At 38.7% G+C, this 18,606-nt stretch overlaps 1 protein-coding gene across 1 annotated transcript in view; it reads left to right on the forward strand.

Annotated features, from left to right (window-relative positions):
• Nucleotides 1-409: 409 nt before the first annotated feature.
• The window catches only part of PPP4R4 (protein phosphatase 4 regulatory subunit 4), an 88,339-nt gene continuing 70,142 nt past the window's right edge, over nt 410-18,606 (forward strand). The window contains exons 1-2 of the mRNA XM_031454250.2: nt 410-605; nt 2,105-2,178. Of these exons, the coding sequence (XP_031310110.2) occupies nt 489-605; nt 2,105-2,178 (191 nt within the window). The 5' untranslated portion in view covers nt 410-488. The remainder of the gene's footprint in view (nt 606-2,104; nt 2,179-18,606) is intronic.

The following is an 18,606-nucleotide window of genomic DNA, read 5'->3' on the forward strand; positions in this document are numbered from 1 at the left end:
GACCATCTCCCTCTCCCTTGTTTCCCCTCTTACTGCTACAGCAACCCCACTCCAGGCCACCGACCCCAGCCCTCCTACACGGGCTGCAAGAGGCGAATGGCTCTGCGCACGCGCTGCGGCTAGGGGCGCGCTCGTTTGGGGGCGGGGGGAGGAGCAGGGAAGGGCGGCAGGGGGCAGCCGCGACGTTGCGCGGCAGTTGCGTCCGGACCGCGTCCAAGCGGCTCCCGGGAGGGGGCGGGGCCGAGGCGGGCACCTCCCCCGCCCGGGCCCCGCCCCCGCAGGACGCCCGCGCGCCTCGCCCCGCCCCCTCGCCTTGGCCGCCCCGCCCCCTCGGCGGCCGCCCTCCTTCTCCCGCCGCCCGCTCGCCTCCCGCCCGGCTCCCGCGGCTGAGAGCGGGAGAAAGTCCTGCTGGTGGGCGGCCGCGGGGCTGCGCGCGTCAGACTTCCCGGGGCCGCTCCGGCCCGGGCGGCGAGGGGGCCCGGCGGTCCATGCATCCGCCGCCACCCGTCGCCGCGATGGATTTCAGTCAGAACAGCCTGTTCGGCTACATGGAGGACCTGCAGGAACTCACCATCATCGAGAGGCCGGTCCGCCGGAGCCTCAAGGTGCGCCCTGGGGAGGAGGAACTGCCCGCAGGGCGCTCGGCGGCTTGCCCCTGCCCCGACCCCCGACCGCTCGCTCCCCGAGGCGGCCTGGGACCCTCTCGGAGTCCTGCTGGCCCCCCGTCTCCCTGTTACCGTAACCCGGCCGCTCTCGGGCCCCTCTTTTCGACGCGGCTCGGGTTCTCCTAGTCTGGATCCCATACCCCGAGGAGCGGGCTCCTGTCCCTATCCCCTGACCCAGGGCCAGTCCGCGACCCTTCGGACGCCCTCGGTTCTGTAGTCTCTCAGTCCATGCCGGCGCAGGCCCTTTCCCCAACCCGCCCTCCAGGAACGGCCGGCCGAGCCCATGTCCCGGCCAAGCCAGCGTCTTCCCCGGCGGGATCCCTTTCGCACAACCGTGGTTCCTCCGTTGCGGCCCCTCTCTCCCCAATCCCTGCAGGAGCTGCCTCCAGTAGCCGCAGCCAGCTTATCCCGGGTCCTTTCCTTAGTGCCCCCCCTCCCCCCGGGGCCCCGCCCGCTTTGGCTCCCTGGTGCTGCTTGTCCGGGTTCTGGCCCCAGTCCCACTCCTCAGTCAACACGGCCCGACTCTTCCCCCCTATCTTTCCCAGAGACACCCCAGATCCCATCGTCCCACCGCGCCCCCAGCAGGGCAAGCTCGAGTCCCCCAGTCCCCAAATCAACCTGGGCCTCCCTTCACCTCCCAAGTAGCACCCATACTACAGTCGTCCTGCTAGGGGTTTTCAAAGCCCTCTTGACCCTTTGTCCCCATCCTGAGTCACCACGCATCCTTTCCTCCCATCCCCTCCAGAAGTCTAGCTAGGATCCTGCTCCCCAACCCCGTTAACGGAGTCAACCTGCACTAGCCTCCCCCACCCCCAGTAGCTCCCCCACCCCGCAGAGTCATCTTCCTCCCAGCCTCCTAGAGGCTCCAACCCTCGCTGCTGGCAAACCTAGTTGACGGACCACCCTTCCCCCTGCATCCACTTGATAGCTCCTTTAGCTCTTCTCACCCACCTGCCTCAATATCTCGAGTCTTTGATTTCTTTCCAGTCCAGAGTTTATTCCCTTCCCTCCCCCCACTCCAGATGTCGTCTTTCTCATTCTCACTCGGCTGCAGTCTCCATTGCCCCTTTGAGCATTGACTGGGATGGTAAATGCCCGCGAAACAGCCTTGAGATGTTAGAGATTAAAAGTATGTATATATTTTATATATGCACCTAAAATTGATTTCAGCAAGGTTCTGCAGCCACAATATGATTCTCAGGCTTCAGTCTAGAATCTAGAAGAGTGAAAGGAAAAAAAAACCAAAAAACAAAACCCTTTGGCCCCAGAACTCCACCACCTAAACCTGACAATTAGAGACCTCTGTGGTTTGAGGTCATCAGACCCTTGAGTTGTTTTTAATAATGCCTAATTGTGAAACTTTTTAATTAGCCTATACTCATAGGGTCCCAAGACTGATTAGACGTTTGTTTGCATAATTTGTATTTTACACTTGACAGACACCAGAAGAAATAGAAAGATTGACCGTTGATGAAGACCTCAGTGATATTGAAAGGGCTGTTTATCTGCTCAGGTATTTCATAAAGTCTTTCTGTGAAATTGCTCCTCTTTTCCTGTGGCGGCATCTATCAATGATTTCCGAAATGTCATGTTACTTTTAGGTTCAGATTTACTTAACACTTGGACAGAACACTTTTGCATGCGCAGTCCTTAATCATGTTATACGTTAAGATTTAGATGTGAACTTACCGATTTGAGAACTGAAATCAAGTAAGATACCCAACTTACAGAAGGAGGAGAAGAAACAGAAAAACTAATGATTTGAGTTGAATTTCATTTAAGAAAAATGTTGCAGCTTTGGCTGTTCTCACATAAGATCCAATAAATTTAGATGAGACTTATGACTATCCACTGATTAATTTTAAGTTAATTGTAGAGTATGAACTTTATACGCTATTGACTGTGCAGAAAAAAATCCACAAATATACTAGTTCAATTTTTTGCTTAGGATATCCTGTTTATATTACTTTTGCTGTGTGACCCTTATAATTTTGCCTGAGAGATTTTAAAATTTAATTGAACTTACTCTCATTTAAGTTTCATCTCACAAGCTCTACAGAATTGCTTAAGGCAAATGGTTATCAGGAATATTTACAAGATTTCTCTCAACTATTTAAAAAATTGTGTTGTGGATTTAGCTTCGTAAAAATTAATGTGAACATTAATAAACATGTCTATAAAATTACTTCAGAATATTTGCCTAGGGCATTTTGTGTACGTTGTTTTCAAATTTCTCTTTAACTTGCACAACATTTTCTCTTTTGGCAAATTAGTTTTCGCTTTTGTTTTTCAGAATCAGATTTTGCAAACTGATGTTATTTACCTCCTGGGATATTTATCATCCTTGTTTCTTTAGCTCGGGTCCACTTTGCCAATTTCAGATGCTGGCAAGTTTCTTGTTCTCCTTTCTTGTTTTATAGATCATGTTTCTAGTCCCATGATATTCATTGAATGACACTGTTTAAAAAAAAAAGGATCCCTTCTCCTTGACTTCCATTTTCTTAATTATTCTGTAGCCTATTTGTGACACCTGGGTTCTGTTCTTATTTTAGTCAGAATTTTAGCATGCTTACAATTTAGACCATTCTCTTCTATGATTCTATTACTTTAAAATGTTTCCAGATTTGAGATCTTATGTTGATGTTATTTCCCCTCTTTTGGTGATCTTTGGTAGCCTGCTCTCATCATTTCTACCTATTTATTTAAACGAAAATGATTTTATTTATGTATGAACTAACAGTATGTATTTTTTGGTGTTTACTTAGAGAATACTCTGTTTAACCCATTTTGATAATTTATTGTGTTATATTTGAAGTACTTTATTCCTTAATGATTCACATGTCTAGTATGGTGAACAATAGCTGTGAACATCTGCTGTTTCCCACAGTTCTTTTGTTTGGAGTAGGTAGACACTTGAAGAAAATTTGGATAAGCTTCTTTTAACATACAGTGGTTAATGATTTGAGGTAAGTTCCTGCTTACTCCCACTGAATTCTCTTCGTATAAACGCTGGCTTACAGTTAGGAAATGGAGAGCCTTGCTCTACTTACTTGCGACAGCAGATACTTATTCTAGATATCAGTGACAGGCTTCTTTTTTAGGAGAACTTACTGGTTTTCTATTTTGCTTTTATTGTTAGCAAACCAGGTCGTCTAAGTTGTCTATTTCTCAGACACAGAACGTAAGTTTCATCCACTTCTGGAACTTACAAAGCCCTTACAGAGACAGGTGGGTCCTCCCATTCTTAGCCCAGAGAGTTTTCAAAGAGATCTGATATCTCCTCTAGTTTCTTGTGGCTCATCTACCTTAAAGGAGGTTTGCAAGGTGACTCAGGAGGGAGATACTGGTTTGGTTGTGCATGGGTTCTCCAGCCGAGTCCTTCTTTTGTATTCTTACCATCTCACCACCTCCTGGGGAGAGTGGGATTTCACCTTTAGGCCAGCTTCTGACACAACGACTGCCTGAAAGGTTCTTTCTTCCCTGGGAATCAGGGGGAGGCTGTGGGATTGTCTTATGGATGTGATCCAAATTTTGCCTCGGTTAAAGCTGTTCAAGCCTCATCTGCTCTCATGTATTGAGCCTTCTATTTTAAATGTAATTTATTCCTTTTTTCCCCTGTTGTACTTCCCAGTGCTGTAGAACCTAATACCTAGTCCTGTGTTTTTTTCTGTATGATTTTCAGGTTTATTTTTGAGTTAGCTTTACCTTTTCCTCTATATTGGGTATTTAGTATCCAGAGTGTTCCTCTTTTGAATGTCAGATTTGTTTCTTTAGCTCTCTTATTTTGTATATTAAGTCTATTTTGGAAAATTATGTGACATTAGAATTAGGAGTCAAGTGTGTAAGCATCAGTGGGAAATGCTTTAAGTTAGTGGAGGTTCTGATAGCATTTAAATTGAACCTAATATCTAAAAAAAAAGCATTATATATGGAGTCTTGCCATCCAATGAAAAACAAGTATACACTGTTCATTATCTTACCCTAAAATACGGCAGATCAATTATTAATGCTATTTTCATAAGTAAGTTCAGAACATTATGGTATTTGAAGATTGGACACAGATGATTTTCTGGTTTTGCATACATATGACGCTGATATACCCATCTGTGGCATTTAGCACTGAAGCAAAACGACTTTTCTAATAGTCTCAGCTTGTGGCTTAGTCAAAATCACCATCACAGTATCTTCTTGTTCTCTCCCTTCGCTGAGATTTTGGCATATATTTTAGGAGTCTCCTTAAAGTGTGCGAATACTTTTGTTAGAAAAGGGTCCTAAGTTTGTACACTGTACTTTCGTTAGGTAGCTCTTTAGTCACGTATCTATAATTGCCTGTCAGATAGCTTCCAGACCCTTAAGCTTGGGATACGTGACTCCATCTTAGCTGTGCAGTGTGATGTCCTAACGGGCCTGCGTCTTTTTTTTTTATTTTAACCGAATTGATTGAGATGTAGTTCACATGCCATACAATTCACTCATTTAAAGTGTACACAGTTCAGTGTTTTTTTTTTTTCCAGTATATTCAGAGTTGTGTATCCATCACCACAACCAATTTTAGAACATTTTCATCACCCCCAAAAGAAGCCCTGTACTTATTAGCAGTCACTCCCCACTTCTTTCCAATCTTCCCAGCCTTTGGGAACCACTAGTCTTACTTTCTTTCTCTATGGATTTGCCTATTCTGAACATTTTATGTAAATAAAATTATGCAACATGTGGCCTTTTGTGAGTGACTTCTTTCACTTAGTATAATGCTTTCAAGATTTGCCCATATTGTAGCATGTGTCAGTACTTGGTTTCTTTTTATTGATGAATAGGCTTCCACTGTGGGGTTATATCACATTTTGTTTGTTCATTCATCAGTTGATGGACACTTAATGTTTCCACTCAGTCTGACACTTTTTGAAGCAGTCATGCTGCCCTCTTCCCTGTTACTCAGATACATCATGTTGATCCTCGACTCTGCTTTTCCCCATCCTGGAATATCTTTTGTTATAACCTTTCTGACATCTTCCATCCCCAGGATCCAGCTGTAATCTTGCATCTTTCATAAGGCCTTTCCTAACTGCTGAAACCACCTGGATCTCAGGTTTCTCTGAGCTTCCATGTCATCACTTAGTGGCTGTAATCCTCAACTAGCAATTAATCTCTACTTTGTGTGCCTTAACTTGTGTGCTTTCTTTGATAGACGGTTAGCTCTTGGAGAGCAAGCCTTGTTTTATGTTGTTGCTCTTTTGGTTCTTTCTTGTTCTGTGTTATGGTCGAAATATATATGCCTCTTAATGGAATAAAATGTATTTATTTTAAGATGACTGAAATGTCAGATGAATTAAGCAACTTCTGAGGTTTTTTGTATTGTAGGCAATAGAATCAGACAGATTTAGGTTATATCCTGTTCTACCACTTATTATCTGTGTGACCATGGGCAACTTACTTATGGTTGATAAACCTTGGTTTTCTCATCTGTAAAGTGGAAATAATAATTCTTATTTCCCAAGGTTGTTGTATTATGTGTAGAGCCCCAGTCACCAAGTAAGTACCCAGTTAATTCCCTTCTGTTTCCTTTACCATGTCCCTACGTCCTTAGTACTTAGGTGCTCCAGGTACATCTCAAACTTTCAAAAGGATAGCAGTATTAATTTTGCCTTCCAATAATTTTAATAAAGTAACAGGCAAGTAAAGTATATCAACTGAAGTTCGTGATAGATATCTATTAACTTCCTGTGCTTATAGTATTTATCAGAATCTTCACATATTTTAAGCTGATGATAAAGTTAGCCAGTTTAAGTAATATTCGCTATTTATATTATGCATTAAATGAGTTGATTGGTTAATGTACCTAACCTAACTCTTATATTGCTTACTTTTACAGTCACTTTAAAACCATTTGTTACCTTCATTGCGGGTTTTTAAACATCTTGCACTTTGCCTTTTGGGACAGTTAGATAAAGTACATCTTTAAATTAGGAACTTTTTCCCTTTTCTTTCTCATCCTTTTTTTCCTCCCCCAGAAGTAAGAGCTCCCCCTAGTGGTATCACTGAGTGAGAATTCTGCAGCCAAATCTGGAAATAAAAGTGCTGTAAGCTGTGGCTGTTGCTAATCACATCTGGGAACTCTTGCCTTCAAGATTAACACAGGGGAGCAGTGAGGTCATGAGGAAGAACTCTACTGATTACCTTTGCTACCGGCTAGCTTTTGTTTGTTTTATTTTTAAAAATACCTGTCTTACTTGCTAGGCAAATGGGAAAAGTTGTGTGAGAATGCCCTTTCTAGGATCTTCTATGTCACTACGTTTCTTTTACCTTCACTATCGTCTTGATCTCTTCTCCTCCTTCCCCCCTCTCTCCTCCCCACCCCACCCCTGTCGTCCTCCTCCTTGCCTTCTGCCATTTAGTACTGTTTTGGTGAAGTGGGGTGTGTAAGGGATGTATGTGTGTGAAAGAGAGAGAAAATGTGTGTATGTGTGCGTGTGTGTGTGTGTGTGTGTCGTGGGGGTAGGGGTAAGTCTTGAATTTCTTGAGTGTTGCGGAGGAGAGGCACATCCCAGTTTTTAACCCTTCACAATTGGAATGAATAGTTGGTTAGTTAATCCCCCCAAATTGGTTAATGTGGGGAATCATAAAAAAGATACATACCTTCAATATTTCATTTTAGGGTGAAAGTATCATTTTTTGGCCTATCTTTTGTTGTAGGCCCACTACCTTTTGAGAATGGGTCTGCTTAACAGATTTCATAATCTTTTTTCTTGCATAAATTCCCCCATAAAGATTTACAACGTCAAGTTCAGCTTTCTTTAAACCCGAGTGAGAATTGAAAGATGCTTATGATGTAGTCTGAAAGCCTGTCTTAGATTTTTATGATTTTCTGCTCATCTTTTGCAAGTTGTCTCGTTCTTCCTAATTCAATAGCAGTTTCCTTTGGCAACTTATCTTTATTGAGTTTTTCTAAAACTTTCAATTTAGTTGTCATAGAAACAACTCTTTTGTGCTTTCATGTTTATGTAATATTTAATGAAATTATGTAATTGCAGTATCAAGTAAATTGGGATAAACTGGTCTGAGAACAAACAGCTGACTCTTGGTTACAACTCAGCTGGTTAGAGAAGAAGCACGTGAGCATTTTAGAGTAGCTTGTTAGCTATAAGCTTTCAGCTTGCCTTTGGCAGGGAAGTGGAGAGTGTTACTTAGTTGGGAGAGTCTTTTAATTTCTTGTTAAGAGAGACACTGCCTCTTCAGAACAAGCACTGCGGTGATCTTGCTTCATCCTTGGACACTCGTGACATTCCTCTTTTGTCTCTGCGTTGAGTTTGGTCCATAGTCTTGTCTGTTCTTCCTTCTCCATCATATTCTAAAAAAAGAAATTAATGAATTAAGAATCTCAAAGAGGTACTCTCATAAACATGTATTTTGTTTTTTAAAAGAAACTTTTGGAACATAAACAGAAATGAGCACACATCGTAAACATACAGCTTGTTATATTTTCACAAGCTAAAAAGCACCCACATAACCAGCACCTAGATTAATAAATGGAACATAAACTGTTGTATTAGCCGACTAGCCTCCCTTGTACCCTTAATTTCCCCCATTCCCTGCAAAGGGTAACTGCTATCCTAACTTCTAACACCATAGATTAATTTGCCTGATTTTTGAACTCTATATAATAGGAACCATGGAATGCATTGTTTTGTGTTTAGCTTCTCTTGCTCAACTTAAAAATAAAAGATTTGTCCATATTGTTGCATGGAGAAATAGATTGTTCATTCTCATTCCTGTATGGTATCAATTATATGAATATACCATAGTATTTATTCATTCCACTCTTGATGGACATTTGTTTTTAATGTTTGGCTGTTACGAAGAATGCTGCCATGAGCATTCTGAGGCAAGTCTTTTGGTGAATATGTGTATGCATTTCTTTTAAGTATCTTCATAGAAGTAAAATTGTTGGTCGTAGCATATGTGTATATGCAGTTTAAAAGATACTGCTAAATAATCTTCCAGAGTGCTTGTACCAGTTTATACTTCCACCAGCAGGCCATGAGTGGTCCCATTTTCTATTTTTTAGGAAACAAAGTGACAGACTTTCTAGTACATAAATTTCTAGTATATCAATAATGAACTACCTACCTAATAGCCCATAGAATTTTCTGTTATTCTGTGTATGATTTACGTATGTCATATAACTTTTTTCTTTCCCTAGGAGCATTTCTATAATTTTTTACAATTTTTATTCTGCTAGACTGCTTGGTCTTTTAAAAGGAGTACCACCTTTGTCTGCTGCACTTTTAATGAATCCAAGTTCCTATTTTTTAAAAAATTGCCCAAGTTATCATCCTGTGTGTAGATGATGCACAAATTACTTGCCTTTCTATGTAGAAATCGGAGGCATCTTCATTTTCATGTTCTAGGATCAGAGGGATCACTGTTTCACGTGCTAAGAGGAGTACATAATGGATTCTAGCTGTATATCTCCCATTAGCGCTGAGGCCAGATTACTTAAGTCCTTGGCAAACCCTGAATTCCCTGTTGTGGAAAAGTACTAGGTCTCTGAATATAAGGGGTTGGAGATTATTTCCCATCTCCTTTTCCTTATCTTTTGTTATGAGAACAGCGATAGGAGGCATCTGTTTCTTTTTTTCCTATTTACTGAAGCTTCAGAAGGCTCTCTCTGTGACATCAGTTAGAAAGCAGAATGCTCTCATGGGAGCTGTAGGAAAAGCTTAAGTAAAAAGTTAACTATTTTCATCAATGTAAAGGTGACCCATGTAATGTCATTGGGAAGACCCAGAGCTTAACAGCATGCGATTATGAGAGATTTGAGCAGTTTTCATCTTGTTTACAATAGCTCTTTGATAACCTGTTTAATCTCTATGATAAAACACTAAAGTAATCCTAAAATGAGTGCTGGTATAAAGATTTGAATAAAATATGGGTTAAGTTATATAACTGCAATGTAACTGTATTATAACATGTGTATGTGTATATTATGAATGTGTTATGTTTGTGTATATATTTTCATGAACAGTTCATTCTGACACTTGAGATGTAGCCAAGTGAGACACACGAGATCAAGCTTCGTCCCCACACATTGCCAGTTAGTTCCCAGTAAAAATTTGGAGTTGTATTGCTTGGCTCCCAATCTTGTTGAGTTGTGTAGTGGTTTCTTAGTATTCACATTATGAGTTAAAGTGATGACTGTACCAAGTGGTAAAAATCATAACTCTTAGGGTCACATAAAGGAAATTAAACTGTTGAATAAGGTCCAATGATCTTTAAATCTGTACCCCTTTAAACTTGGATATTTTGCTTTTTATAGTATCTTTTGTTGGCCATGTTGGCCACCAAATGTGGGAGGCAGGGAGAAAGTATTCAGACTTAGTTCTTTAGCCACCACTTTTGGCTTTATCCTTACATGATGTTGGTATGTGATAATCATGTCAGAAGTAATTGCAAAATCTGTTATATCCTTGTATATGTGTATGCCTTACAGTGTAATTTTCCCTCCAAATCAGAGATGTTAATCATGGAAAAAGATTTCTAATGCAACTAATAGTTACTTTAGAATATCTTATGAATTTAGTTTAAACATATAGAATATTGTTGAGTGCTTACTGTGTGTTAGGCATCTCCTGGGGAGTGTACTAGCAGATACTTCTGTTCAAGGAAGCAAATGCATTTTTCTTAAATTTGAATAGAATAGATGTTATCTCCAGTTAACGAGTACGTTGGGCATTGAGAAGGAAGTATGTAGTGCTGGAAATACCTTATATTAAGGCAGACTCAGATTTATTCTTGGAGGCTGAGGCTCACTCATCTATTTAGTGAGAGACCCTTGGATAAGTTGCTGATCTGAGCCCAAGCCCCCTAATCTAAATTGGGAATGATAAAACCTACATTGTGGGATTGTTAAGAAGGTTAGAGGAAATGTATGCAGAGCGCACAGTGCAGAGTTGTGTTCAGTAAAGAATAATTGTTGTTGGTCTTTTAAATCAACTGTTTGCAATTCAGTATATATTTTACTTTGAATGTATAGGAAAATTCCTATCCAGAAACTTCATGTAGTTATAAAATTTTCTCTCCAGATGGTGCCCCTTTGCAGTTAATTCTCCACCCTGACCCTAGGCAACCAATGATCTGCTTTTTGTCACATACATTAGCGACAAATTTTCCTGTTCTAGCATGTAGATATGTTTTCATACCTCTTGGATAAATGCCTAAGAATGGAATGGCGGGACATATGGTGAGTATATATTTTTCATTTTTTCAGTTTTATTGAGGTATAATTGACATTAACTGCACGTATTTAAACTGTATAATTTGATGAATTTTGACATATGTGTATACTTATGAAGCTATTATCCCTATTAAGATAATGAACATATCCATCATCCCCCAAATTTACTTTGTGCTCCTTTGTAATCTCTCCCTTTCTTCTGATACCTTCCCCAACTCCAAGCAACCACTGATCTGCTTTCTGATACTATAGGTTAGTTTAAAGTTTGTAGAATTTTATGGAAATGAGTCATACAGTAGCAACTCTTTTATCTGGCTTCTTTTACTCAGTGTAATTATTGTGAAGTTCATTCATGATGTTGCATGTATTAATAGTTTACTCCATTTTATTATTGATAGTTATTCCATTTTAAAGATATGGCACCTTTTGTTTATCCATTCATCAGTTGATGGACATTTGGGTAATTTCAAATTTTGGCCTATTGCAACCTCAGTGTCTGTGAAAATTCATGTACAGATCTTTGTGTGGACATGTGCTTTCCTTCCTCTGGTGAACAGCTGGGAGTGGAATGGCTGGGTTATATGGTAGGTGTATATTTACATTTTTAAGAAACTGCTGAACTGTTTTCCAAAGTGATTGTACAATTTTACATTTCCACCAGCAGTGTATGAGAGTTTGAGTTGCTCTGTATATTCACTGACACTTGGTATGATCAGTCTTTTTGATTATGAGCAATTTTAGTGGTATCTCCAACGGTGTAGTGTAGTGGTATTTCATTGAGTTTACACGTTGGGTTTCCCAAATGACCAGTGGACACTGAGCATCTTTACATGTGTTTATGAACCATATGTTTATCTTGTTCGGTGAAATGTATGTTCAGATCTTTTACTCATTTGTTGGATGCTTTCTCCTAGTCTGTAGCTTGCCTTTTGAGTACCTATCTTTTAAAGAGTAAAATTGCTTTGCTTTGCTGTTGTTTAATTTTGATGAGGCTTAATTTAGTTTTTTCATTATAGTACTTTTTTGTGTTATATTTAAGAAATCTTTGCTAAATCTAGGTCATTAAATTTTTTTCTTCTAGTTTCTTTTAGAAGTTTTAATGTTCTAGCTCTTAATTTTAGGTCTATGGTCCATTTCCAGTTAAATTTTGTATATGGTGTAAGGTAAGGATTGAGGATAATTTATAATTTTTTTTTTTGCACATGGCTAGAGTGTACAGTAGAAATGGCTAGTTTGTATTGTAAGAATCATGGGACCTGGTGTTTGTCTCTGTGACCACATTCAAGGTGCTTAAGTCCTTCAAACACCATTTTCCCTCTTTCCACCTGATAGGATAGGTTGGGTTTCAGAATTTAAGGTCCTATCTTACTCCAGCAGGCTATCTTCAATTCTCAGAAAGATAAGGAAAGGTTGTTGAACCCCAGGTTCTTAATTCATCCACTAGGTAGTGCTAATGGACATCCCTGCAAGGGCAAAGACTCTTTGAATAGGTGAGCAGTTTCAGAGCTTTTTTAAAGGTCATTTGTGAAGTAGATATTCATAATTCAGAAAGTGCCTGTGTTTCATTAAGGAGTGAATGCAATAGTATTGTAATAATGAAATAAAATATACCATTCATTACTGAAAAATGTCATGGTTGAACAATATTTTCTTTAAAGAGTTCTATACGTTGTAGATTTGGTTTGAATATGTTTTGGGCAGAATGAGAGTTACATGGCTAGCATAAAAATACTGACATATTTATGTATGAAAAATCAGACCTAGAAGTCTGATGAATTTAGAATTGTCACGGAAATTCTCTTGGTAATAAGTTTATAAACTGTATTTGCTTGGGAATTCTTTTGGTAATAAAATTATAATGTATATTTCTTGAGTAGTGGACATTCTTGAAGAGGAAAAGGATTCACAAAAGTACAGCCTGGACGTGTGGAGGGAGGAGAGGGCAATCCCCCACTGCAGCTCTGGTGATGGTGGGGAGGGAGGGGGCTGATGTTCACATATGGTTGGTGTGTAAGTATATTTCACATAATTTTCCAATTATTTGGGGGATTTTTCCAGATTCCTTCATGTTACTGGTTTCTGGTTTAATTGTGTAGTGGTCACACAACATACTGTGCTTGACTTCAGTTCTTTTAAATTTACTGAGGTTTGTTTTTTGGCCAGAACATAGGTCGATCTTGGTAATTATTCCTTGAATACTTGAAAAGAATGTTGGGTATAATGTTCTGTAAATGTCAATTAGGTCAAGTTGGTTGATGGTATTTTCTCACATCTTCTATATCTCTAAGGATATTTTCTACTTGTTTTAGTAACTAAAATAGTGGAATATTGAAGTTTCCATAATTGCAGATTTGTCTTTTCCTTCTTTCAAATTTATCATTTTTACTAGTTGCTCATGTATTTTGACTTTTGTAATTAATGCATATTCAGCTAGGATTATTATGTTTCCTTGGTGAATTAACCCCTTCATAGCTGTGTGGTGTTTTCTTTATCCCTAGAAATATTCCTTGTTTTGAAGTCTACTTTATTTAATATTAATATACTTGCTCTAGCTTTCTTTTGGTTAATATTTACACAGCGTATCTTTTCCTGCCCTTTACTTTTTTTAAAAAAGTAATTTTTATTTTGGAATTAGTTTGGATTTCCAGAAAAGTTACAAAGACAGTTTAGAGAGCTCCTGTTGCCCACTGCCATTTTTCCCCTAAAGCTAACGTCTTACATAACCATGGTAAGTTTGTCAAAACTAAGAAATTAACATTGGCACATCACTATTAACTAAATGCCAAACTTTGTTTGGATTTCAACCGTTTTTTCGTTAGTGTCCTTTTTTTTTTTTTTTTTTTTCCTGTTTCAGGATCTAATCCAGGATATCACATTGCATTTAGCTGTCATATCTCCTTAGTCTCTTCTTGGTTGTGACACATTCTTAGTTTTTCCTTGCTTTTCATGATCTTGATAGTTTTGAAGAGTACTAGTCAAGTATCTGGAGAATGTCCCTCAACTTGTGTCTGTCTGATGTTTTTCTCATTGTTATATTGGAGTTATGGGCTTTTGGGAAGAATACCATAGAGGTGACGTGCCTCTCTCATGCAATCGTTTTGGGGTACATGACATCAACATGACTTATCACTGCTGATGTTAATCTTGATCACTTGGTTAAAGTAGTGTCTGCCAGATTCTTCCACTGCAAGAGTGATAAGAGAGGACCACCCAGCCTTGTGCCTGATCTTGAGGGGAAGACATTTGATCTCTTATCATTAAGTATGATGTTAGCTGTAGGCTTCCTATAGATACTATTAAGCTAAGGAAGTTTCTTCCATTCCTAATTTGTTGACAGTTTTAATTATGAATGGGTATTGAATCTTGTTGAATTTTTTTTCTGAGTCTATTAATATGATATATGGCTTTTCTTATTTAGTCTTTTAATATGGTGAATTACACTGATCAATTTTCAACTTATGCATCAGCCTTGCATTCTTGGGATGAAATCTACTTGTCATGATCTAAGAGTCTTTTATATGTTTCTGGAATCTATTTCCTACTATATTTTTGAGAAATTTTGCATCTATTTTAATGAGAGATATTGGTTTGCAGTTTTCTTGTAATATCTTTGCCTAGTTTTTGGTTTTAAGGGAATGCTCATGAAATGACTTGGGAAGAGGGGTTGCCTATTTTTGGGAAGAGATTGTCTAGAATTGGTATTATTTCTTCCCTAAATGTTGGATAGAATTCACCCGTTAAACCATCTGGGCCTGGAATTTTAATTTTGAAATGTTTTAAACTAACAGTTCTATTTATTTAATATATATAGGGCTATTTGGGCCATTTGTTCTTAATGAGTTTTGGTAATTTTTGTCTTTCAAGTACTTAACTCTTTCATCTACAGTATTGACTTCATGGGCATCAGATTATGCTGTACTAGTATTCCCTTTTAATGCTTGTGGGATCAGTAGTGATACCCTCTTTCTGATTCCTGATATTAGAAATTTGTATCTTTTCACTTTTTTTCTTGTTTAACGTGGCTAGACGTTTACCAGTTTTTTTTTTTTTTTATTTTCAAAGAACCAGCTTTTGGTTTTATTAACTTTTCTCTAATGTTTTCCTATTTTCAGTTTTGTTGTTTTTTGTTTCCTTCCTTCTGCTTGCTTTACATTTAGTTTTCTTTCTCTAGTTTCTTAAGGTAGAAGCTCAGTTTATTGATTTTAGATCTTTTTTCCAATGTATGCATTTTTACACTATAAATTCCCCTTTAGCTGCATCCTACACATTCTGTTATGTTGTATCTTCATTATCATTTGGCTGAAAATTTTTTCAAAAAATTTTTGTCTCAAGACTGCTTTAACTCATGAAACTTCTGAGTAATTTAGAAGTGTGTTGTTTCATTTCCAAACATTTGGAGATTTTCTGCACATCTTTTTGTTACTGATTCCTAATTTAGTTCCATTATGGTTTGAGCATGAACTTGGTCTGATTTCTGTGACCTCCCCTTCCTTCCTCATTACAGCTCTGACTTCATTTCTTACTGTTCCCTTCTTCACTTGGTGTGTACTCCAGCCATCCTGGCTATTCATTAACTACGCCAAGCACACATTTACCTCAGGGCTTTTGCATTTGCTGTTCCTTCTGCTTTTAATGTTTTTTCCTCAGATATCTGCATTGCTTGTTTCATCATTTCTTTTAGATCTTTTCTCAAATTTGGGTTGCCTACTTATCTCAGATAAAATGGCACCACCATCTCCTTAATGTCACAAGTTAAAAACCTGGAATTATCGTCAATTTTTCCTTTTACTCCTCTCTGATATTTAGGCAGATTAAATCTTTATTTTACAAAATAGGAACATTCACAAGGTTTCGGTAGTTTTCTGATAAACACGTTAAAATTTTTATTTGTTTAGTCAGGGTGGTTTTCAAATACTGGATTAGCAGAAACCTGCTGGAGGGTCAAAAATTCCAGTGTTTTACTCATTTCCTTTGGTATACTGGTGGGTAAATAAATGTGGCCTTCATTTTTTTTTTCTTCAGGAGAAGTATTTCTAATGTTCCAAAATGGCTTATATTTTATTAGTTCAACTCTAGTCTCTTATTTGTTATACAGGAATATATACATAGTCTCTAGACTAATTTTATGTTTTTTTATTAAGCAGTGAGAGCTCTGTAACTTACGTTTTTCTTTTAATCCTTGTTGCTAAGAAACACTGAGCATAGCCACTAACCAGCTGTGTGACCTTGGGAACATCATTTAGCTCCTCTGCGTTCTGTCAGCAAATTGAGGGAGCTGTCCTGGTCATGCTGCTAAGACTGCGTCCTGCACTGTGACCCCAAACTGGCCTCAGTGCTCCCTTTGGTCAGTTTACCTCAGGTGGTATGTGTTAAAAGCCATGTACCAAAATGTGATGTAATTAGAACTCTCTCAGAAAAAGAAACTTACTATGGATAAAGAAAAAAATAGAATGACTTGTTATTTTATTAAATCATGATTTTACAATAAAAGTCATTACATACTATGATTTTAAAAGTCCACGTCACTGCTTAGTTTCTTCCTGACTCTCACATAAAAAGCATGTGGACCTAGTCTTGTGGACAACATATTAAAATCTTGAGATCTATTTATAATCTAGGTGAGATACGCACATCATTATTTGTGTATGTATGAGTAAATTTACTCATTATTTTCTCATATAGATCATTATTTACTCAGTGAATTGCAGGTGGTATAGTTGGCAATTATATTTCCTAAGATGATATTTTTCTCCAAGATAACTACAACTAGGGGACTGGTGACACATATATTGCCAAGAGAAATGATAGGAATGTCTGAGAGAATTCTTTTGCTGTAAAGGGCAGGAGGGAGAAAACTGGTTTTGTTTCTCTTAGAGAAGAAAATAGACATGTGAAATTAATTTAAATGAATAGTTATTTGGGAACCCATGAGGGATTGTAGTTTTGTTGTTTTATTTAAATTAGATTCTTGCTTTGGGGAGGTAGTGTCCTGACCCTGGCCATATCTAGCTGATCAACCTTGAACCACTTCTGTAATCTCTGTGGATGTTGGTTTCTTGATTGTCACAATGTGAGGGGGTGAATTACATGCATGTCTAAGGGCCTCTTCAACTCCACCATTCCATTAAATCCTATCATTAGCATTAGAGAGAAGGAATCATTATTTCACACAGCTTTTAAAGATTGATTTTGGGTTGACTGATGAGCTTTTAAATTTTGTAATTGATTTGTTTGTATTCTGATTTGGTGCCCCATTTATAGTAATTATCAGTCAAAGGAGCAGACAGGAACCACTGTATGTTGCTAAGGACTCTCTGGGTTGTACTCTTCCCTCCTAGACTTAGCATCTCCATGGCATAATTTTTAAATCTGTGGCTCTAGCCTTGGGCTTTTCTCCCGAACTTTGGGCCAGGACTGCTTTCTGGGTGCTGCCACCATGATATTTTTATCAGAATGGCTTGCTGGCTTTTCAAACTCAGTGTGCCCACAACTGAGTTCATCGCTTTATAATCTAAATATGCCTCCACTTGTTCTTGAAGCCCGACTGTCCTTTTAAATCGCACTGCAGGGAAACCTGGGAATAATTTTGTACTCTTTCTTTTTCTCTCAGTAATTAGTTTTATATCCAGCCTTATTGATTTTATTTCTGCAAGAAGCCATCCCTTCCTTGCCACTCTAATTCAGCTACAGAGGATCAGAGTGCTTTGTGTTTATTGTTTGCTTTCTACTTCCAGAGCACAGTGACTGGCAAATCCCAAGTATTCAGTAAGTGCTTAGGAAATGACTGAATAAATCCCATCTAGCCTGGGACCTCTGAACACACTGTTCCTTCTACTCTCTCTTTTCACTGATTCTTACTCATTTTTCAGGTCTCGACTTTTCAGGGAAGGCCTCCTTGACTTCCAAACTAAGCGATGTTCTTGATGGTACTGTGTACTGTTCCTTTTATATGTCTTTGCACACTTATGATGACTTCATTGATTTTCGTTGTTGTTTAACGCAAGTCTTCTCTGACTGTCAAACTCTAACAGGGCAGGGTTGGTATCTGCCAGGGTTTAGCTCAGTGTCTAGTATGTAATAAGCAGTCAGTTCGTATTTGTTGTCTGATGAACTCTCTGACTAGTAAGGCACTATTAGATTGTATTGGAGAATCCAGAACCAGTGCCTGGTACCCAGCAGCTCCTGAAAAAACACTTACTGAATCGTCTTATGTAAGTTAAATAATTGGGTCTCCTCCCCTTCCTGTGATAGCTGTTTATCATCCTTTCTTCCTGTAGGTGCCAGGGATTTGGCCTGATTTTATCTTTTTCTTTCTTTTTTTTTTTTATTAACAGCTGTCAGTTACTCTTTTGTTTCCTCTCCTGGGTTCCTTGCTCACTGGATTGGCTGCTGTGTAAATCCAATCCTCTTAGTTATCCCCTCCCCCTTGATATGTCCTATATCTGTATATTTTTGAAAAGTATTTTTAAATGGATTTTTTACTGCCATTTGTTAATGGGGAAATAGAAAAGCTGATTAAAAAGAATAATGGGAGAGATTACAATGTTCCCAGGAATCTTTTAAGTTTGGGTAGTTATTCCTGAACTCATATTTTCCATACCTTTCAATATTCCTGTTATAGCTCATATTATTTAGGGCAGACCTTGGTAATCTTCCCTTTTACTCTTTGTAAAATACTGTAGAATAATGATTTTCAATTTTTTTTTTACT

The sequence above is a fragment of the Camelus dromedarius genome, chromosome 5 (assembly GCF_036321535.1).
Source record: "Camelus dromedarius isolate mCamDro1 chromosome 5, mCamDro1.pat, whole genome shotgun sequence".
Lineage (NCBI taxonomy): Eukaryota > Metazoa > Chordata > Mammalia > Artiodactyla > Camelidae > Camelus > Camelus dromedarius.